The sequence below is a fragment of the Bemisia tabaci genome, chromosome 1 (assembly GCF_918797505.1).
Source record: "Bemisia tabaci chromosome 1, PGI_BMITA_v3".
Lineage (NCBI taxonomy): Eukaryota > Metazoa > Arthropoda > Insecta > Hemiptera > Aleyrodidae > Bemisia > Bemisia tabaci.
Window position 1 is genome coordinate 3,497,466 of NC_092793.1, and position 23,049 is coordinate 3,520,514.

The 23,049-nt window shown below is 39.6% G+C and overlaps 1 protein-coding gene across 7 annotated transcripts in view; it reads right to left on the reverse strand.

Moving 5' to 3' along the window:
• Positions 1–23,049, reverse strand: part of LOC109032196 (uncharacterized) — a 429,804-nt gene that overhangs the window by 59,764 nt on the left and 346,991 nt on the right. For 5 of the 7 annotated variants that reach the window (XM_072302211.1, XM_072302143.1, XM_072302239.1 and 2 more), the window contains exons 2-5: positions 11,497–11,567; positions 5,376–5,411; positions 4,688–4,732; positions 2,376–2,411 (exon numbers count right to left, since the gene is read on the reverse strand). In XM_072302211.1, coding sequence (XP_072158312.1) covers positions 2,376–2,411; positions 4,688–4,732; positions 5,376–5,411; positions 11,497–11,567 — 188 coding nt within the window. The remainder of the gene's footprint in view (positions 1–2,375; positions 2,412–4,687; positions 4,733–5,375; positions 5,412–11,496; positions 11,568–23,049) is intronic. The other 2 variants (XM_072302175.1, XM_072302272.1) reach the window with 2 other exon arrangements.

Here is a 23,049-nt window from a genome sequence, read left to right on the forward strand (position 1 = left end):
TGCCGACGGTCGAGGGACAGCGTTGCCGTTTTGAACATAAATCTTCCGAAATAAGGTGCTGAGCGAATTAATTTTGCCTCAAACAACTCGCTCACAATGAACCTGATCAAGATATGTTGAAGGTGGTTAATTGATCTGTTCCTGGAGCGAGATGAAGATGACACGAAAATCAAAACCGGCTGCCGGGCGAGTTAGTTTTCACGGGAAAACCAACTCGCTCTTCGGGCATGCTAGATCCGCGCAGCTGTCTAATTAACCCTCCAGGCGAGTTCCTAGGAAGACCGCCGGCCAACTCGACCGAGGGTGGGTTATTTCCCGATCGGTCTTTTGTTTAGCTCGAAGAGTCCCGAGCGAATCCACACTGCAAGTAACTTGTCCCAGTGAGCGACTTAGAGTGAGTTAGTGATTTGATCCGGACCCCTGGTTCAGAGAGGAAAAATTCATAAAATAGTGAGTTTTATCGAATCGTGTCAATAAACCACATTTTGAAACAATAATGGAAAATTTTCTGCTAAAAATTAATGAATAAAATGTTTTCCTCAGACTGACTTCATTAAAACAAGACAAGACGCATTGCAATATTGCCAAAATTACGTACAAATCGTTGAATTTTGGCGGTATTTGACCGTTATTATTCATTACCCATATTTAGTATACAATTTTATTTTATAATTCTGAGATAATGGAGTTTAATAGAAAAAAGTAACGACACCAAACTGAAGAAGACGCCCAGGAAAGGACAATAAGGGGCTTAAAAGGAACAAGGGCGCTCCAAATTACTGAGGACCTGTGGGTCGACAAAAGGGACTATGGCGGTTAGGCGTCGCGGGGCCCGAGAGACCGCTGTTAAAGCGGCTCTTTATCTATATATGTAACAATACAATAGTTTGTCGTTACACTTGGCGTAATTCAGATTTTCCTAAGAAACATTCTCTTAATCGGAAAACAAGAAACTTACGACAAAAACCGCAAAAAGCGCCAATTTTGGTGTCTTTTTTTCAGTTTGCTGCTTGTCGCGCGTTTAATTTTACCGTGAGCAGAAAGAATTTGACTCAGCTTGTAGATAGTTTAACGAGTTTTAACTGTGGAAATAACCAATTTTGTCGTCTGATCAACTCCTGGCAAGTCACAGGCTATAATCCGCCAAAAAGGCCGATTTTAAGCAATTTTTGCCAAATTTGGCAACATCTTGGTGACAATTTTTTTATGAAATGGTCAAATTCGGATTCAGCGCCAAAAATTACATAGGAAACCATGGAATTAATGCTACCCGGTGTTTTTGGAGGCTAAAATTTCTATCCGCCCGGACTCAAAAAGCGTCGTCGCTCCATAAAGCTGTTCACAAAAATGATGATATCCCGCGAACCAAAAGTTTCCCAGCGAGCTATAATATATCGATGGATGCGGAATCGAACGAACTATCGATTAGACAACTTTTTATTCAAATTTGAAGATAGCTTTTTTGGGTATTTGCGGATATGTAACATTTGTCGAATTTAAAAATCAGAAATTTGGCAATAATGCATGTTAAAATTAATGCGACATTAAAAACATGGTCATTTCCTAAAAGTGCGTAATTTTTAGAGAATTTTCGTAAAAACCGCAACTTCATAGCTCAATTTTGATGCCACTTACGGAATTTGCCTGTTTTCAACTTGGCAACGCTGTAGCGCGCGGGAAAAATTTCGGGTGAACTTGCCAATGCCGGAAAAAGGCGTGTCTTGTGATAGGGAACAACATATCCAACTCCGGGCAAAATCCAAGCGTAGGGTAAAATCGCCGATTTTGAATAACCCTCTTTACTGGATCTCTTAGAGATGAGGAGATACTACATGTAAGGGAGATAAATTCGATACAAATAAAGTAAAATTTCTTATCAATCTTAATTTTTCCATTTACCGGCTAAACTATACTGCCGTGCTAAAGAAAAACGGCCTATGAACTTTCAGGCGTTACCAAATTTCCCTTGATAAAACAAGATATTCCTGGGAAACTTATGAATATTTTCCTCCAAATTTTTCAGATAATGTGGTTTGCAATGTCACCTAAGGTTCCTGAAAAGTTAAAGGAAAAATATTCTTAGCTTTCCCCAAAAATAAACATTTTATTGAGGGATTTGGCAACTCTCGAATGTTTATACGGCGTTCTTCCTTAGGACGGCAGTGTAAAAGGCATTTTGCTTTCTCGGGCTTCACTTAGATATATATCAGGATAACTTTGCTTAGGCCCCTGAAACGACTTCATATTACTAGACATCCATTTTAAGTCTCCATCTATTGCACTAGCAAATTAAAGAGCGTGAAAGCTACAAAATGTAGGTTATCTGTAGCGTTTTTGTTCAATATAATATATATATACAAAAAAATAAAACTTACTGGATCTCCTTTTGGTCCGTCAAGTCCGATTGGGCCCTAAAATGAGCAAAGAAAAACAAAAAGAAAAGGGAAAAGATTAGTGAACGATTTTTTAAAAAAATGACCAATAATTCAGCGCAAAAAACACAAAAGCTGTGAGGAGAGGAAAAAGAGAAAAGAAAATCATTTCCGCCTCAAAGAAAAGATGACAGTAAAGTTTAGAATGAAAACATTTGTGGTTCCTCAAAAGTTCCAGATTATCACACGGTAGACAAAAAAAGGCACTGCTTATACTCTGAAGACGCTTTTTTGTTATTTTTTTCTTCTTTTAAAAAAAACCGTTTTTTTAAAGAGCGTTTCCCTAGATACGTAAAAATGTAATCCAAAGTACTAGTTTGGACGAGGACATAAGAGTGGTCATCCTCAAAGGAGTGTGAAGAGATTAGTTTTTCCAAAACTACGAATTTTAAAAGAATTAAATCAGAGATTAAGACAATGTCTACGATGGAAAAGCAGAAAAAATACAGTAAATTAAAATATATCATTAAATACCAAAAAAATGTCCAAAAGAATGAGGGAATACGGAAAAGAGAATTGAAGGATGGAAGTGAAACCGCTAGTAGTGTCAAAAAAACTGAGGTTTGGCAAGTGTATTAATGTCATAGAATGTATGTTTACATGGTGTTGTAAATGTTAGTATTAACTTGAGATATGATTGACTTAATTTGTTAAAAGCTTAGTAGCATACAAAAGCTAAGAAAATTACGCGCCCAAGAAGACTTGTACATGGAATGATTGAAGATCACGAGTGCGCCTTCAATTTTGTACACGTTATACCGTCATGCGACTATTCGTGCTTGAGTGTAGGCAAATGGTATCATCTCTAACTGAAGGCGAAATGTTAAGCGACGAGTTCCCCAGCAAAGGATTGTGAGATACGCATTGACACTTCAGCTTTGGGTTGGAGAGGTGAATAAGTTTCAAATTAGTACTCTCCGCCAGTTTAATAGATTAGGCTGAGTTGGATTTGTCCAACTCTCGATGCTTTGATAAGTTTAGTGGGAACGCAAGGTCATAAAATCATTCGAACTAACTTCGCGAGATACTACTTGGATTCGACTTGCTAAGTTGAGCAGTTCAATAGGACGGATGTAGAATTTAACCATAGCGATTAGAATGAGCGAAAAACTACTGCACGCAAACCGTAAAACCATTAGAGCAAAACATAGTATCTGACAGAGACAAGGAAAATAGATTTAAAAAAAAGATTTAAAAAGAAGAGATTTTACAGATAATCAAATCCCATTACTTGAATAAATTGGTTCCTTATTTTTTGCGTTAGAGGACAGGCGGAAAACTGTCTACCCCTTGAGTGACCTTACAAACTGATTTTTCAAACAGCACGTTGTATCTTTAACTTACAAAATCAATATTTAAAAAAAAAAAAAACATTTAAATTTATGGTGACAGAAATAAATAAAATAGTGCTACTCATCATCTTGATTATGGTAAATTATTCTCTCTCTGCAGAACTCACATTCTAAACAATTATAGGAAGCGGTAGAGGTAAACCTTCTGTCACCTATTTCTCAAAAAATTGCGATAAGAAAATACTTTGAGAGAATTTTCTCCAACATATTTAGAGGTTTTTTTTGGAACAAACGACGGAGAAGTGATATTATTAAGAAGTGCTTTGGAGGTATCTAACAAATTTTCGCTTGAAGTCTTTTTCCCTGGCCCTGTTGCATACTTGCACTGTGTTGGAGGACATTCGCACTTTGCGCAATTGTCCACAAAAAATGGACATTTGCAGAGTACATAAAGCAATGGCAGAGGTAAAAAAAGAGAATCCTGATTGCGACGTTACAAAATAACCGCGTTGCTTCATTATTTTTCTGAAGAATAAGTACTATTTCGACATTTTCACACACGCTTTGTGGGGGGGGGGATAAAGAAAAATCAGCGAAAAATTCCGTTCCCCAGTTTTCCTCTGATGAAATTAAAAATTCAAAGAACCCTGCTAATCAATCGATACTCTTATTTTTTAAACGTTCTCAATCGGCGAGGGAATTGTTAATATGACAGCATATGTAGAAAGGAAAGAAATGAAAGTTCAAAATCGAAGAGGATAAAAACTCGCGTAGCACCAACGGAGGATAACTCAAGGTAATACGAATGCAGTTGATAAACCAAAACAAGTGCCCAGGATTCTAAATATTAGCTACAAGAGATTTGAAAGAGGGTTAGTATTAATAGCGGTAGGTGTTGATGTTAGTTGTTGCAAGTTGTTACTTCAACACGCATCTTCCACTATGATTTTAATTATTTCTTACCATAGCCCCTCTCACTCCCCTTTCACCCTTGACGCCCCTTTCACCCTGAAAAGTTAAAACTTAGCATTAGAAAGATATATTCATAATTTACACATTGTTCAGGGTGGCCTCGTTCCCTCTGTGCGATTTTTCTTCAGTTTCCCCTTTAATTTTTCATTTTGATTGTAGATCAACCTTCACAAAGTAATCATTGTTATACTTTTTTTTTGTTAACTTATGGAGCTGGCAGCTGTCATAGAGGGAAAAATTGATGAATCGTGAATTTTTGTTTAAAATTAAAATGTAGAATTTCCCTCTTAAACCTGGGCTCCCTCTTTGATGAAAATTGATTTGAACGCCACCCTGAGGTCCACTTGCTGAAATGTAAAGAGAAGAAACGAAGTAAACAGTAAATAAAATTTAAAAAAAAAATGCGCTTCGAGGAGACAGTAGGAAGAAATCAATGGGAGAAAAAGACGTTTGAACACTAGAGTATTAGCTAGTGCCTGTCCCTGTTTTAAAGCTGAATGTTCGGACGGATAAGATTCCATCGTGAAGCTGCTGGTCGTATGGCAATTAAAATTTCAAAACTGAGTATCTGGTCAAGAGATTCAGTTTCAAGGGCGCAAAAAAAAACGATAGGTGCAGAAAATAGAAAACTTTACAGAGAGAAACTAAAATAAGAAAATAATAAAGAAAAATAATGTACCGGAAATCCGTTCTTCCCAGCAGGACCAGGTGGACCCTGAAATGAAAATGAAAAGAGAAAATAATAAAAAACGGTTACAAATAATGTTGTAGTTAACTCAAAACGAAAAGGGACTCAAGTCGAAAAAATCGAAAAATAAATAAAATAAATGCGGCTGAATAAAAATTGGCTAGTATAAACGAATAAAAAGAAAATGATATAAAAAATAAATGCACTTATACATAAAACACCAGTGTCAGTCAGCTGGCGGGTAGAAAGTTTCAATTTTCAGTGTAATCATCCCCTACTCCTAGTTGTTACATGTCGTACCGTACCTAAGTTACTATACATCTGAGTTAGTCCATTAGAAACACTCTACGCAATGTTTTACGTGCTTAGTATTGGGCTCTCAGCTAAAATGAAAGAAGAGAGGGAAGGGGGGATGGCTATTTGAAGGGACTTCAAGCCATTTTTTCCTATCTTAGCAGTGATGAGTGTGTTAAAAATTTGAAGTAAGAAATTGAGAAATTTTATAAAATCACTTATTGAGAGTACTTGGACCAATTAAAACATGATCAATCGGAATTCGATGAGTAAAATGTCTTCAAGAGGTTCAATGACGTTCGTTGGAAATTTATTATTTTGGAATGGAACCAACCCAATGCAATCAGAATGTGCCCTCTTCCGCCAATTCTTGGAGAGGTTAAAGAGTAAGCGTAGCAAAAATTCACAATATCAAGATGAGCTCATGAATTTTCAATGGTTTTTTTCGGGAGACGAGTATCTCAGAATTTTAAAATTCACTGACTTTTCTCTGACTAGTTGAAGTTCGAGCAAAATATTCATTGGATGTTACGCAAGAAAAGGCCTTTTACGAGGTCATGGCGAAGTTCGAGCACTACAAAAAGAGCGCATCGATATCTCTGCTAAGTCGTTCAAAAATTTGGAGAGAAAAAGAAAATTCAATGTTTAATGGCCGAATCCTCTCACTTTTTCACGGTCACTGAATTTTCACGTTTTCCTTAGCTTTGCGAGAACTTATACCACCCCGCTTTTCCGGCTAATCCAGTTACCTTTCTTTCGGCATTCGAAACCCACCCTTGAGTTTTAGGAGCCATGTGGCCCATCAAGCTCGATTTGTAGGGGCCATCGAAAATTTTTGGGGGGCCTAATTGACTTTACACCTATACACCACGGCGCGATCCTCGTTTTCTTGATTTTTTTAAAATGAGGGGGGAGGGGGGGTCAGGCCAAAGTTACGTAATTCAAAAGGAGGATTTAGGGCTGCGTTACGGGTGCGTTACAATGGGGGGGGCAGAGTGGGGAGGTCAAAAAATTGGAAAAAGTGCGTTATGTTTAGAACACTCCTCGAGGTTTAGAACATCGTTTCTTGTAAAATTTCTTACGAGCATTTCAAGTTGGAGAGTGCTGCTAATGAGTCAAATAGTATTCGACCATTTGACTGGTATTTACTCTTCTTGAGCATAAACACACATCATCCATTTCACGCGTGATTGCGGGCAATACCAGCAACATTGCCTCACTCGGTTGAATAACTAGGCTTCCGAGCCTGTCGTATAATAAAGCAAAGCACTCAGATGTTTATACGTTTCCATTTGGCTCCCACCCTCCGGCCCAGCATCCCCGATGCGACTAATATCCAGTAACAAAAACAGCGCCGGAATTGGAAAATATTGGTCTGGACGAAATCCGTGACGTGGTAACTGGCGGCCAAGGCGGTTCAAGGTTACCAAACTGAACCATCGAGCCTCCCTGATTTCCCTCCGCGGCCGAGAAAAAATACGGGATATTCCCGTAGCTTGTCAACCGCGATTGTCGCGACCATGCCTTGTTGTGAGGCAATAATATCGTGTCGAAACAACTGCCCGACATCCACTAAAACTCCCTCTTAACCCCTGCCCCCTTCTCCACGGCTTGTAGCCGTGATTTTTAGTGCTCACACGTTCTCCTCGCGTGTATTTTTAGGCAAACATAAAACTCGTGTTATGGCCGATATATCTCAATTGTATTCCGCTATTGACTCCAGCCTCTAGCGCCTGGCGGTTATGAGAATAGATCCGTGTTACAACTCTGTCGCGACGATGGATATTGGTGTTATCGTGCTTGACAAAATGTTACCGAAAAATATTCCTGAAAGGAAAAGCTCCACGGGTTGGGCTTAAAAATCTACGGGGGTCCATTTCCACAGCCCCCCTCTCCACTTTTGAGTTTTACGAAAAAAATTATATCATTGTTTTGTGCTATGATGTGCCGCAAAAAGAAAAGTTTGTGCTGCAACATTAAGGGGCGGCACAGAATATCACAAAATTACGATAGAATTTTTTTCTTAAAATTAAAAATCGGGGGGAGGGGGCTGTATAAATGGAGCCCATACACGGGGGTTTTAATATAATCCATAGAAACGTGGACGATTTCTCCCCAAATTTAATAATTTAGCACAAGCATACATACGTCTCGGGCAACCTGCAACATGTGACTTTTCAAATATCTCAAGATGTCGAAGTATCTATGTCGGAACGAACCATCCGATATAAGTATTGAGAAAAGCATACGACTTTTAGTCGCCACGCCCTTTGCTCTTTAACATACGTTGGAGGCCATTCAGCCCATGGAAAGATCCTTCATCTTCAGCGAAAAAGGTGTAGGGGGTTTTGGAAATATTGGTGGGAGTCTGTCCGAAGAATTGAAGGCGCTCAGTTATTTTGGATCCTCGCAGTGCAGCCCGCCGCGCCGCGCCGTAGCCGTAGGTGAATCAGTAGAAGTTTAGAAAATCAAAACGCCTTCAGTTCCGTGCGTATGCAACACGACCATCCGTGGAGCCTGAATAGTTGCATCTACACTAACTAAAAGCGCTTTGCTTGTTTCTCTTTCCGATTACAGCGTCGGCTGTTGCGTTCTCAACTTTTGGTCTTTCTATAGCTCATGAGTAACGACAGACGATTTAGAGAAGAGAAGTTGTCTGCGCATTTCAGTCAGGTCAAAGCTAACTTCGCTAAGATACCTGCAGAAGCCTAAATTTTACACGAAAATGTTTGACTAAAATTTTGAGATTATAATTTTCAAATCTTTAACCTGCAGCGCCAACCCGTGTCCGATAGCGTCAGGAACGGGTTTCTCATGATGAAATAGTCAGATGTCACGATGACGTCATCAGCCGATGTCTCGATGATTTCAAATGATGTCATCAGGTAATGTCACTTTGATACATCATTAACGGGTGCTCGATGAGGTCATTAACCAGGGTTGTAAGTTTAACCAAATTTGCAAAATTCCCTGCGTTTTTGGAAAGATTTCCCTGACCACGGCGCTGAAGATCCCTGACTTTTCCCTGACTTCTTACAAAAAAAGGTTATTTCAAAAACAGCGATGCGAACTTTGAAGCACAGAAATTGTACGAAGCACGCTTATAGAAAGAGAAAATTCCCATTTTTTTTTCAACAAAGTTCGCTGAAAGTCGTAGAGGTTGTGACTATCGGCAACCCAGCGTTACCTGGATCACATTTTGCAGTAAGGAACCACTATTTCTGGCTCATTTTAGAAACAACATATGAATCGTCAGTTTCCCTATGCAGAAAGGTGCTTTTATAAAAGAGCCAGAGATTATGTGGTTCCTTATTGCAAAATGTAATCCACCTTTACTTTGGGCTGGCACCGAGGCACTTGACTGCGTAGCGGAGTTTTTGGTGCCATCAAAAAGCATCTGCTCCTCATTTTAACATTAGTGCGTGCGTTTTTACAACCTCTGCCATCGCGGCGCGTCTTACAGATTTATCGCTCTCGCGAGGCCCCTTTCGTGAAACTGGGGGCATAGGGGGAGTAGCGGGGGAGGCTCATCCCTTCCTTTTAAAGAATAATGCTCTGCGTCGTTATTCATTCCTTTTCCGATGGTTCCTACAAAATAAGCGCGCTCTCTCTGTCTTTCTCACCTCGAAAGTAAAACATATTAAAAGAGTTAAAAGAAATCTGTGGGGATGTAATGGCCTCATACTCAGTTCTTCCTCGACACGCATGTTTGAAGGGGAGAGAGAGGAGATGGAATATCAAACAAAACTTCGAGAGCGAAATATATGTTTTTAAATGATTCACGTGCTAAGTCGAGAGACTAAGACTAGTCTATAGACTAAGGACTAAGACTAAACTAGACTAATATGACTAAAACTTGTGACTAAGAGAAGACGCGAGGAATTGATGAGTTATTGGGACGATAGAAGTTATTTATTGTGCTAAAAACAAAATTAGAAGTTCATACTGATTCTTGCAATGAGTGAGAAAATTAAACACGCTGTCATTCATAATGGCTATCGAAAGCTCCCTCAAAACTATCGACGACTTTTTTCTTAATTATGAACGTGTAAAATATGTACAATTTTGAATTAAAGAAGTATTGATTTTTTCCTTTTTCAACTTTTCCTTCGGATGTAGTATCCTCCTTTCTTATCAATTAAATGTAATTAAAATAAAGTATGACTCAATGTCTGGTGTTCTACAGGGTTTTCAACGCAAAGCGCCTCCAGTCATATGTTTCTCTAACTAACTAAAATTTTCATGATGGAATGAACATAAAAGAGAATAATAAGCCACAAATTTGTTTCATTGACCCTAACCACTGTTTCGCATTCACAGGAATGAAGAGGATAAGAAGTTTTAGTATTTTTGGAGTAATATTTTTGAATTACAATGAAGGCCACTTCATATTGTATTTGAAAATACTAAATGCATAACTGTGTTTCAGTTCGGAAAAAAAGGATACTTTTCAACGGTTTGTGTTTCTTTGGAATTTTAAAATTATCTCGTACGACACACACCCACGGAAAAAAAGTTTTAATGGAGCTTTCACTGAATATCCTACGTTTCTCAAGTGCTTTTATCCTTCCATTCTTTTCCTTCAAAAAAAAAAGGGAGAGGAAAGTACCGTTGAACATGTATTTTATTCTTGCGAATCGTCATCTTCACGTATACAGTTCGTAATTAAAAACAAGTACCCATCAACGGGGAAACTTTTTGGCCTTCTTACATTATTTAAGTAAACTTCCAAACTAGGAGTTGTGTATGATGAGACCCAGCGGAGATATTTTCCAGCTGAGAGGAAAACACAGAACACTGCTGCCGTGCTAAGGGAAAACGCCGTATGAACATTCGAGAGTTGCCAAATGTCTCCGGATAAAACATGTATTTTTGAGGAAAGATCTGCTAATTTTTCCTTGAAATTTTCCGATATTTTAGATTAAATTGCGAACAAAATTGCCTAAAAAATTTAGAGAAAAATTATGACAATTGTTCTAGTAAATTCGTTTTTTATCGAAGGAAATTCGCCGACGCCTGAAGGCTCATACGGCGTTCTTCCTTAGCACGGCAGACTGGATGCCCGGAGAGGAGGGGAGAGGCGGCGTCTCTGTCTGCAAAGGGACAGACGGAAGGGAGGGGATAATCGGCTCAAGTCGACATAATTAAATAAACGATATTGTTTTCATCATATTTGAAACGCATCTCATGCTCCGTAATAATCTGTCCCGACATGATCCCTAATAAGCTGGTTTGAAGCTGATGAGGGGTCTTTTCACTCTTTTCGCACAGCAAAATCGGATAACGTCACGCCAAATTGAAAATCGTGGAGAGAAAGACGGGGGGGGGGGGGATCTCGACGCCCTGGCGCGAGGGCGTCCTCGTGATATCACAATAGTATATTGTCAGAAAATTTTATTTTATTGTGTCAGAAATTCAGTAAATTTCGTTGCACTAATCGTGTTCTTCGTGAACTTTTGGTTCAGCCTCATGCATCAGAAAGCCCGCGGTTTTGTGTTTATAACCATGAAAACTAGATTGTTTCGTTTTAAAAAAAGAAAAATACCTTAAAATATCCAATTTTCTTTTCTTCTCCCTCCCCCCCCCCGTCAAACTTTTCAAAAATTTGGGCTGATATTTAGTCCGAAAAATGTTCATAGAAAACTGGTACTGCAAAACTAACTCTCTTTCCTAAAAATGTGTCAAATTTTGAGGCCCTGAGAAATTTCAATTATATTTCCGATACAATTCCAATTGTTTCCCCCGGTATCGGTGTAAGTTTTGAGGTAGAAAAACGCATCCATTGATTACAAATCAACCGAATTTCAATCAATCTTACCATTGGTCCAGGTTCGCCGGTGTCTCCTTTTTTGCCCTTCTTTCCTCTTTTTCCGGGAGGTCCTGGAGGTCCTGGAACAATAAAAAATAATCCGTTGAAAATCATGAATATATGCAATAGAAGTAATAACAATTACCTCAAGAGAGGTGAAAATAATATTAATTTTGCTTAAACGTCTAAAATTATGTAGTACGAGTAATAACTGAATTTGCCATTTAAAAAAATAAATTAAAGATTCAATATTAATTAATTTAATTCAAAAGTAAAATTTATATTATTGACTTGACTCGAGATGCACGATAAAACTAATATTTCACTGTGTAAACTACTTAATAGAAATTGTTCGTTGTATAGAATTAGATGACTGTAATTAATAGGCGCATTGCCAATACAATCGTTTGCTCCGATTTGTTTGGTGTTTTTCAAAATTGGTTGGCAATGAAGTTTTGAAGAGGACGGACTTCTTTTAAGTGTTTTACTTCATATTTCATAGAACGTTCTCCTTGAACAAAAGGCTCCTGGCTTTCCACCGATGTTTCAAACTTTTTAGATACAAAAATGTCTTTTACGGGACAAGAGAGGCGCATAGTCCTGGCTCTGAACCTACAGAGCACAGAAATGCGATTAGAACCATGCAAAAGTTTCGAACAGACGATACAACGTTTGACGGCACAATTTCTTGACTTCGCTGTGACTTTTCAGGGTCGAGTGATATCTACTAACTTTTCCAGATTTTCCCGCGCGCCTTTTCAGCAACTTCTCATTCTTAACACCAGACACCATTCTCATGTATATGTTCCTTTTTTCTTCATCGGGTTGCACTTGTATCATGGCACTTACATTTCTTTTTCTAATGTTTTACTCCTGACTAATGTTTCAGCTTCTTTTCTCGTTTTTATTTTCGTTCTAAGTTTTACTTTTTAATCCACCTGATGGCTGATACAGCCGAAATGGTGGTTTAAGTTTGACAACCGAAGAAAAATTCACATTGGGCGAAAAATAAATGTAAGTGCCATGAGAGACCATTCTCCTTTGGATAGAATCAGAGGCGATTCTTGAAAAATGGCAACACCGTTTTACCTCCTTTTAAATGTACGTAAAATAATCTATTTATGGTGAGGCACATCTATATTTGTAATGGATTTAAATGACGGAAAAACAGTGTTGCCAATTTTAAGAATTGCCAATGGATAGAATTTTCTTCCATTGAAAACGATGAACAAAAACGAAAAAGAGGAGATTCTAGTCTGTAAGCAATCGCAAGGACGAGTTGACAACCATGTCTGTTTCCGAAGCCGTAGCGAGAGAGATTGAAACTAATGAGATGTGTTGCCATTTTATGGTAATCAAGTTGAAAATTTTCATCCCGCTCGGCGAACGATGAGCTTTCCGACCCGCTGCCCACCACCCTCACTCCTGCCGCCCCCCCCCCTCCCCCTACTAACACAAGTTAAGTTTGCATACAGAAATGAAACCAGATTGGACGGAACAACTCGCTTTTTGTTTAAGCCTCCTCGTTATTTACACCGCGTAAGGGGCACCGCCACCCCGCGACAGTGGCGTGGCGTGCTTTGAGATACATCGATTGATCTTCCATTCCGACAGGGCGGTCAAGACATCTTCGAAGTTTGACGCGCCTTCAGTCCGGCGGAGCTGCAACATGCTTACACCCGTGGTCAAATAGTTGTATGTCACGCCTGCCGTAAACGAACTCAAATATCGATGGTTCATTCCACGCGAAAAGGAGCTTATTTACCTCGATTGTAACGTTGCAAACTACAGCAATGCTTTCATTTCAATCAATATTTTTTAAAAGATACACGCACAGATTCTCTGAAAAATTTACAATAATTTTACGAACGATTTTAATTGAAATCACGGGGAATTTCGTCGCGATATTATAATTACTCCTAATTTCTTTTTTTTTTCTTTTTCCGAAAAAAACTACTGTCCCTGATTCAAAATCATAGGTAATAGGATCGTTATATTTGTTTTTTATGATGAAAATTAGAGGGGAGTCATAAATAATGACGCATCGTCTAAGTGTCGCACTGATTTTAGCTTTCGTCCCGCCCGCGAGGGTCGGCAGGGCGGTCAAGACATCTTCGCAGTTTGAAGCGCCTTCAATCCGGCGGAGCTGCAACATGCTTACACCCGTGGTCAAATAGTTGTATGTCACGCCTGCCGTAAACGAACTCAAATATCGATGGTTCCATGCGGAAAGGAGCTTATTTCCTTCGATTGCAACGTTGCAAACTACAGTTCCAATAGTGTATTTAGTCCTATTTTCCTTTTTTTCTTTTTACGGAAAAAAACCCACCGTCCCTGATTCTAAATCGTAGGTAATAGGATAGTTATTTTTTGTTTTATATGGTGAAAATTAGAAGGGAGCCATATGTCATCCCTGTAAATGTACTTGCTCCCTACTTTCATGGAGAGTTTGTCTTGATGTAGAGGTGGACTCTCAGGATAGCGAGGGATATTCCCTCTATTACGCCCTCAACTTTGAGAGCTTCTTTTGGGCTTGGAAGTTGATTTCAGGGAAAACCAGTGGTACTATCGTGTTTCTCACGAACTTTTACATAAGAATCATTAGTCAAATCGCGCAAATTCCTCACACATGCAACATCTCCATTCTTACTTTATCTGCTAGTACCAATGGACGTAAGTACCTCCGATCCTCTAGACCGATGTCAGGCATTCAAAACCTTACCCCGGTAAACTTGAGCCATAATTTCAATTGGACGTATTTATGCTAAAAGGAGATATGTGCAAGTGGAAAGATGGGGTGTGCTCGTTAGTTGGGTCATAAGAAACAATGTAAAAGTGGATATAGCTCCTTTTGTGAAAATTGAGAAGCGGGATTTGACATTAAATCAAAAGGAGCTAAACGCCAAAATATGCTAACTCATGAGCCGCGGGCACGGCAAGAGAGCGTTGTGGACAGGGCTCATGAGTTAAAGACCACGCTGCCGGGCATCGTTGCTCCCGTCATCGTCGCTGACGTCACTGGCGCTTTATATTCCCCATTCATTCTTATGGCCCGACCACTAACGAGCACACCCCATCTTTCCACTTCCACATATCTCCTTTTCGCATAAATACGTCCAATTTTCCCAGGAGCTACTGAAATTCGCACAAAATCCGCACCCATGCACTTCCTTTCTCTTGCAGTTTAATTTCATTTCACAGCGCCCCATTCCGCTTTCCTCCGTTTCACATAAACGGATCAGCTGCCAACTTGTTTATAGCTTTTTAAACAGTTAGCGCGCAACTTGGGATTACCCTGCTCGGGAGCGTTGCGGACTCGCCAAATTTGACAATAAAAACCCCGGCTTTTCAACAAACGCGGAGGGAAGCAAAACTGGGTAGAACGCAGAATCTCTGTAGATTCCCGAAAAGCTATGTTCATAAGATTATCCAAAGTTTCACAACTAATCCTGTAAAATTCGCCAGTGGCTGCAGATCGTACCAGAGATTCAACCGCGAGGGAGTGGATTGAGTCAATTAAAGAGGTCGGTCATGAAATTGTTGACAAAAACTGCAAATTTTGGTGTTTATTTCGTCTTATTTTTGAGTTCAAGGGTTGCATCTGGAAGAAAATTTCACGAAGAAACCAATAGAACCACTTTTAGAGCCTCAATGTTTGGCAATAACGGAGTTACGAGCGTTTGGAGTTTCCAAATTCCGCCCGACCTCTCCTATTGACTCGATCCACTGTGTGGCTGATGGTGCAGCTTTCTGAGCTACGGCTTCCCATTTGAGCGTTACGTAATTTAGAGACGGCCCCAAGGATTACTTGTTCTTATCAGAGAAAACAATTGAAATTGGTTTTCGATGTCCATATTAAAAGAAAACTGGAGTTTGCGGTGTGATTTGACGGCGATGCGCCACACTTTCCGCGCCGCGCCGCGGATCGTCTTCATAAAGTGAATCATACTCGCGAGGAAACTTTGCTGGCGTTAGTTTTTTTCGTCGTGATTCGCTCGGGCTCGGATCCGGAGCGTTTTCGCGTTTTTATGAGCTTCTCCGCGGCGACTCGTGCGAGGATTCGGGCTCCTGTGCGGTTGCCGAGTTAATAAAGGTCATGCACAAGGAACCGGGCGTCACCACTGCATCGAATAATGCGCAACAGTTCGAGGAAAAGTTCCGGCAGTGAGCTTATATTCGGCAAAGCTCTCGTAGATCGTAATTTGAAATGACACTTAACCTCAAAACCGAGGACATCTCCTTAGGGATCGTCCCTAAATGGACCGCGGTAAGCAGAAAGGAACCAAGCCCCATCAGCTATTGCCAAATTAAATTGGGTATTATAATCTTTTACATGAAAACGGTTGTGCGGGTTTTTGTGCAAATTTCGGTGAGTTTTCTGCATAGTGCGAACATAATTCCTTAAAATTTTCAAAGAAATCCGCACAAACGGTCTCTTATAAAAAATTAAATTGCCTGGTTAAATTTGGCAATAGCTGATGTGGCTTGGTTCCTTCCTGATTAACGTGCTCCAAATTACGTAATCAAAGAGAGCGTTACGCCTTTTTGTTTTTATCGTTAAAGGATAGGGACTTACTTCACAAAAGCGTTATTAGGGGAGGGGGTGTAAAATGCCGGAAAAAAGCAGTATGTAATTTAGGAACTGCCCCTTAAACTATACTGAAGGAGCCAAGATTAAACTGCCAGACCGTAGATCGTGTTCAATGGGTCAAAATACGACCTTTTCCTCATATAAATTTTTTTCCAAAACGGCCTTGTAAGGGCGCTTTTTAAGACTATGGCCTTTCTAAGTTTTGGCAAATAAATCGTTTCTCCTGCATTTTGGCAGCGATAATCCTCAGAATCTCATGAAAATTAGTATGCACCCATAATTTGATACGTTGAGTCTATTAGTGACATTAGAAAAATCGATGTCTCAGTTAAAAGTGAGGTTTCGAAGAGTTAACGTATTACCACCTTTGTAAGCTAGAAAACCAAGCTTCAATTTACGCTGTCAATTAGCTTAATTGAAATTTACGCGTCTGAGACCCCTCAAAACCCCACTTTTAACTGAGATTTTAATTTTTTCCAATGTCACTGATAAATTCAGCTAATAAAGTCATGCACGCATACCAATTTTCATGAGATTCGGTGCGTACCAGTGCCAAAATGCAGGAAAATCCATTGATTACATACAGATACCAGATGCAAACAGCGATAGCGCAGCATGTGTAACGTGGTGTACCCTCTGAGCAAGACGATTTTAAAAATGTATTTTCTGGGTGCAAACATTGTTTTGCTTGTATTTTTGCTGTACGGGTGATCAAGCGCAAATCTGCGATCCGGCCTGAGACAAAGATGGATGACCGAGCCTGACACGAACGACTTACAAGCCGCAGTTCGAAAAAGAAGCTTCTGTGCGAAGTTGCCAGATCGGCAAAAACCCTCGTTCCGTTCCCCTTAGAATAAAAAAAAAAAAAATAGCAGCCTTGAAATTAAGATTTCAGACCTTAACTTGAAATTTTGCTGGTGCATGAACAGAGGCGTGGCCAGAGAAAATGAGGGGGTTACTAGGGTGCGGCTTATACGAGAAATTAAAAAGGTTGAATTTTGAAATTGACAAGGGACCCCGCCAAAACGTTCCTAATAGTGTAAAAACAAACGTTGTAGAACAGTTTTGCATTTGGTCAACATTTAGAGGTTGCGACGGGCCTTTAAAGTTGCCAAATTTGGCTAATTTTCGCATTTTTTCGTCAATTTTGGCAAATTTTCCCAGGCCTAACTGAGAGTTCTAATCGGTCAATTCATTCATAAATAGGCAGTACATAACCTAAAATGTACCCCATCTTCCCCCTGAAGCCCCCCTTCACCCCCAACCCCCCTCCCTCACCGATCGAATATAAATACACTCTTTATAAACTACGGTATTTTGGTAGTGACCAGTGATCTAAAGTAACACTGGTCAACACGGGTTCAAACGTGATTGTTCCAGGGTAGTTTTTAGCGCTGAGTCCGAAAATGACCTCTGTTATGATGGGTCAGGTCGATTTTCCCCGGAAAAATCAGGATTTTCCTTAAAAATCGAGCTTTTCCGGTGAAAAATCAATTTTCCGGAAAATCTGTGCATGATGGAGGAAAGATGAGGTCATTTTCGGATTCAGCAGCTAAAATTACATGGGAAACCATATATTGCATGCCTATTGAAGTTTCCGTTCTGTTCCAAATATCGAGGTTTTTCCGGACAAGTGCCCCTTTCCGCCCATGTAATGCATGTAATACCAGTCCGATTGATTTGCGTCGGAAAGGAGGGAAAATATTTTTTCTCAGGCGACAGGTGGAGTTGACTCCACTAAATTATCGCTGCTGCAGCCGAAAATGACCCTCATTTCCTTTCAGAACCTTTGGAAAATCAAGATTCCGAAAAGAGGGAATGTTTTTAACATTTCCTCCTATTTATGAATGAATTGACCGATTAGAACTCTCAGTTAGGCCTGGGAAAATTTGCCAAAATTGACGAAAAAATGCGAAAATTAGCCAAATTTGGCAACTTTAAAGGCCCGTCGCAACCTCTAAATGTTGACCAAATGCAAAACTGTTCTACAACGTTCGTTTTTACACTATTAGGAACGTTTTGGCGGGGTCCCTTGTCATTTTCAAAATTCAACCTTTTTAATTTCTCGTATAAGCCGCACCCTAGGGGGTTACTAATAAAAAACTTATTAAGGACAGATACCTATTCTAAAAATCGTGAATTATTAACCTTTATGTGAAAAAAAATTCGGATCATGGGGGGTGAGGGTGGGGAGAGGACGTCTAGAGGTACACTGGAAAAAATATGGTAGATTTGACCATACTCTGACACAGTGATCAAAGTATGGTAATAAACACAAGATTCTACGGTAGCAGCGCTCATACTACAGTAAGTATCAGCAGAGTTCTGGTGAATACTGCTATACTTCTGGTTATTTCCACTAGACAGTATCACTGTATAAAAAAGCAAGCAGACTGATGGTAGATGTTACCATACTTTTTTTCAGTGTAGAGACTATTACGGTAAGGTTTGGTGCGTTATTTAACTCGCGCTACTTCAGTTTTTTCATGAGCGGGAGGTTTGAATTATTCACGCAAGGAAAGGAACACGTTTTGAGTAAATTTCGTCGCGAAAATCGTGTTGTCCGAGAAATTTTGACGAGGAGACATGCATCAGAATGCTGAAATTCGCACCTTGTCTGGTGGTCCAGTCTGCATTCGGCATGTTTCGTGTCACTTGTCAAAACAATTCCGTTTTAAAAGGGAGCTTGGATCTCTCTCTGTTTCATATTTTTTTATTTATTATTATTTATTGATAGCTTTAAAATACAGAATTATAACCATTGCTAATAAAGTAAAAATACAAGTGAAAAATCAGACGACCGAGTGATCAGATACAGTTATAATATAATTATTCTAACAGGAGAGAAGATCCAGGCTTAGGGTCAAAATACCCTTAGCGCAGGGAGAGGACCGGGCCGTTCCCCACAATTACTGAGATGATCTCATTTACGAAGAAATTCTTTCACCCTTTGGCTACATTGCATTTTCGCGCGTGTCCATGTCCGTCCACACTCCTGTTCTTCAAGTTGTTTTTTTCCCCTCAGCTGAAGATCTGAAATTCCTTTCAAAAATAAATCATTCCATCCGCGATTCTGCTAGGTGTTTTGTGCCAACAAGTTGTAGATATTACACGTTTAATGCTGCGGAAAAATGTCGCGCGTTGGTTTGCCGATCCGAGGTTCACTCAACAGCACTGCCAGACTTTTTTTTAAAAAGTTCATGATTTTTACATGATGCCACGGAGAATCTTACGGAAAACAAGGTAAAGCAAGCGATTTTGCCGTTTGATTATATTCGGGATATACCTCTGCAATGCCCAGCGATTTAGAATGATTGTCGTTGCTGTGACAGTTGTGCTGAAAGGTTTTTCATTAAAGATTCAGATACCACCGTGGCCGCCACACGCTACTTCTATTTCATTAAGATTTTCATGACATTTTGGCAATTTTTCAGGAGCAGCACTGAAATCCGAAAAAATTTTAAGGGAAACTTCGAGATTTCACTCTATACACATTTTCAAAACTTTGAAATAAAGATTTCACTGTTTCTATACGTTTCATGGCATACTAGTGCCATTGCAGAAATTTTAGAAAAATCCACGAACTTTCATGAACGTAATGAACCGCATGCAAGGATAGTTCGGTTGCATGAACCGCTAAAGGATACAGTTTCAACCACCGAAAGAGCACTTCATGATTAACGAGTTTGGCGGCTGATATGAAAAATGGTACTTCAGTTCTTATAACCAAACTGTTTTTCCAATGTCCTTACAATCGATGACCAACTGGACGTATAAGTACTTACATAGACCATTTACACCTTCTACTGTGAAAGAACCATTCAAATTACGTCGTTACCAGAGTGATTTCACGATAACTGGAATAGTTTTGTCGCCGTAACAGACAACACATTTTTCGGTCATATTTTTGGTAGTGATGATAATCACTCGAATTTTTTTGCATTAATCTACGCAGGGTTACGTGTTATAACGCTTTTCAACGATTTATCGCTCTACTTTTCAATTTCAATTGCCGAAAATGTGCTGTCTATTACGCTGATTTATTACCGCGTAACAGACAGCACATTTTCGGAATTTACATTATATTCATTGAGAAGTAGAGCAATAAATCATTAGAAAGCGTTATAATGAGTAATCATTTGAAGATTAATGCGAAAAAATTCGAGCGATTATCATTAATACTAAAAATATGACCGAAAAACATGTTGTCTGTTACGGTGACAAAACTATATTCCAGCTATCGTGAAACCACCCACAAAGGAACAAGGGAAATGAGTGTGACGTCAAACATTTCGGAATTTGACAGGCTGTCTCTATAATGCAATGGGTGCTCCCGAATTTTTTTAGAGAGAAACGGCACGCGAGAGAAAGAGGGAAGCACCCGCCCCTTTGAACACTCGTGTCTTAATGTTCTCACCTCCTCCCTTTTCCTGTTTGTCCGGGGGAGGATCGAGGACGGCGGGGGGAGTGGATGGGGGAGGGGCGGAAAGGTGGTGTCATCGACTTGATATATATTAATCCGTCGCCATAACTATAATAAATTAAATGATAGTCACTGTTTCTGAAAATCGGAGACATTCGCACCTTGGCCGCAGTAAATAAATTACACGCCTAAGCAGAGCTTGATCTTGAAGCCTTGGGGTGAGTGAATCCACTCGAGAGAACTTTAAGGGTGTAAAATATGGTTGTAGTATCAAACCAAACGGAGATTCTACTTTCTCCTAAATGTAGAAAAACTTCGTTTATCCGGCTTAATGTGGCGGCCACGGTGGTTGTTTACTCTACCTAAAAAAATCGCCTCTTCGTTTTGGGTAATTCTTCTGTTGATATTTGTTTAAATGATACCTATTTTGTTATAGCTCATTTTCACCATAAGTTATCAATAGAAATCAATTTGGCTTTAATAGAGATATTTATCTACTGATTTTCTTTAGTTCTAGGCGTAACTTCAAATAATTAAAAATTAGTCTCTCCATTTTATTTATGTTTAAAGGGGTGAATTTAACACTTTTTCCTCAACGCGTTTTTGGTCTTAGAGGGGTACCTCGTCGATACTCCAGTGCCTTTACTTTTATTTGTTTCTTTTGAAATGCATTGATGTGGTGGCATGTGGCAACAGCCGCCTATCTGGATATAATATCATCCTTGCGTTCTTTTAGGGGCGCTCTTCCTGACAAGAGCCATATTTCAAGATATTTCTGCTAAAAAGGATTATGTGCATAGGGATTGCGTGTAACATAGTACCTTTCAGCATAAATACGTCCATTTGGAGACGAAACGGGGCCTCATAGGTCAAATAGGTGCATCATTTCAAAATCCAATCAACAATGTAGCATAGATTAGTGAATAATGCGATTGCTTCCTATTCTGCCATGCTGACGAAAAATATCCTATGAGCCTTCAGACATTGCCATGTCTCCTTCCATAAAAAATAAATTTATTAGAAAAACTCTGAATATTTTTCTTCAAGTTTTGAGAGGATTTTGTTCCAAATTTAATCTAAAATATCTGAACATTTTTAAAAAAAAAATATGCACAACTTTCCTCAAAATTACACGTTTTATCCAAGGAATTTTGGCAACTCTCGAATGTTCCTACGGCCTTCTTCCTCAGCATGGCAGTATAATTCCTAGATGAAGAGTGTCGACGAATAAAAACGCCTTCATTGAGAAAAGATACCTCCTTGCGTGGCCGCGGAGGCCGAATAGTTGCATCATTTGAAAAGCCGATCGACAGTGTAGCAGGGTAGTTTAGTGAAAAATGCGGTTACTCCTTACAGTTTCTAGATGAAGAAGGTCAACGAATAAGTAACGCCTTCATTAAGAAAAGATACCTCCTTGCGTGGCCGCGGAGGCCGAATAGTTGCATCATTTGAAAAGCCGATCGACAGTGTAGCAGGGTAGTTTAGTGAGTAATGCGGTTGCTCCTCATGGTTTCTAATATGTGGGCTCCGATCGTAAAATGCTCTAATGAAATCGCGGTTGAAATATGCTTTGAGTTTTTCATAGATTTTTAACAGTGCAGATGGAGCGCTTGAACTTTTTCCGGCATGGGGAGCAGCGTGTGATGACAATTTTGAAATAGTGAAGCAATTATAAATGCACGGGAGCCCTGAGTAGGTGGCCAGGGGCTGGATTGGGGGCAGGGGTTTGCGAGGCACGGAGTAATTAGCTAATTGCGCGATGAGGTCATGCGTCATCCAACATTTTGCATTTCAGCCAAAATATACACATTTATGATGGTGCGATGTTTCAACAGGATTAAAAAAATTACAGCGCCCTGATAACGAAATATGCTTGCACCAGCTATTCTAGGAAAAGTAGAGAGTGTTGCCGTTCTGAAGGAGAGTTGCGGCTGACGCTTTTTGCACGAGGAAAATATTTATATGAAAACTGCACAAATTCATTAAAACTGCATAAAACTGCAATAAACTCAAAAAATTGGAAATCCGACTGAAACCGCGTACAAAGCTATCTTACTCTTGTTTTCAAGAGTTATCGGTCTTAGATAGTAAATCCACCTAAAAATAAACAATGCAATGAGTCTGTGAGGCTAAAGTGAAAAAATAGTGTACTTGCCTTCGCGAAAAACACAAAAAAAAGCAGATGGACGATGAAACTGCAGAGATGCGTTTATTGGATTGCAACGTTGCATTGCTTCTTAAAAAGGCATGATTTGGAATAGTTTTCAGGGAAAATTAGTTGTTCGAAACGTCAAACCCATTCTAGAAAGGAGCTTTTGTGACTTGACGATTTATCCCTGCCATTTCTGTAATTTTTCCTGACATTTCCAGGTTTTCCCTGACTTTTAAGAATCCCGGACATTTCCCGATTTTCCTGGTATTCTCTGGCTATGGCAACCCTGAGGTCAGTGATATGCTCTAGTGACAGGTATATGTGTCAGAAATCTCCTGACTTTTCTCACGAATTCCTAGACTTTCCGTGATTTCCCGGTTTTCCAGACCGCCGGCA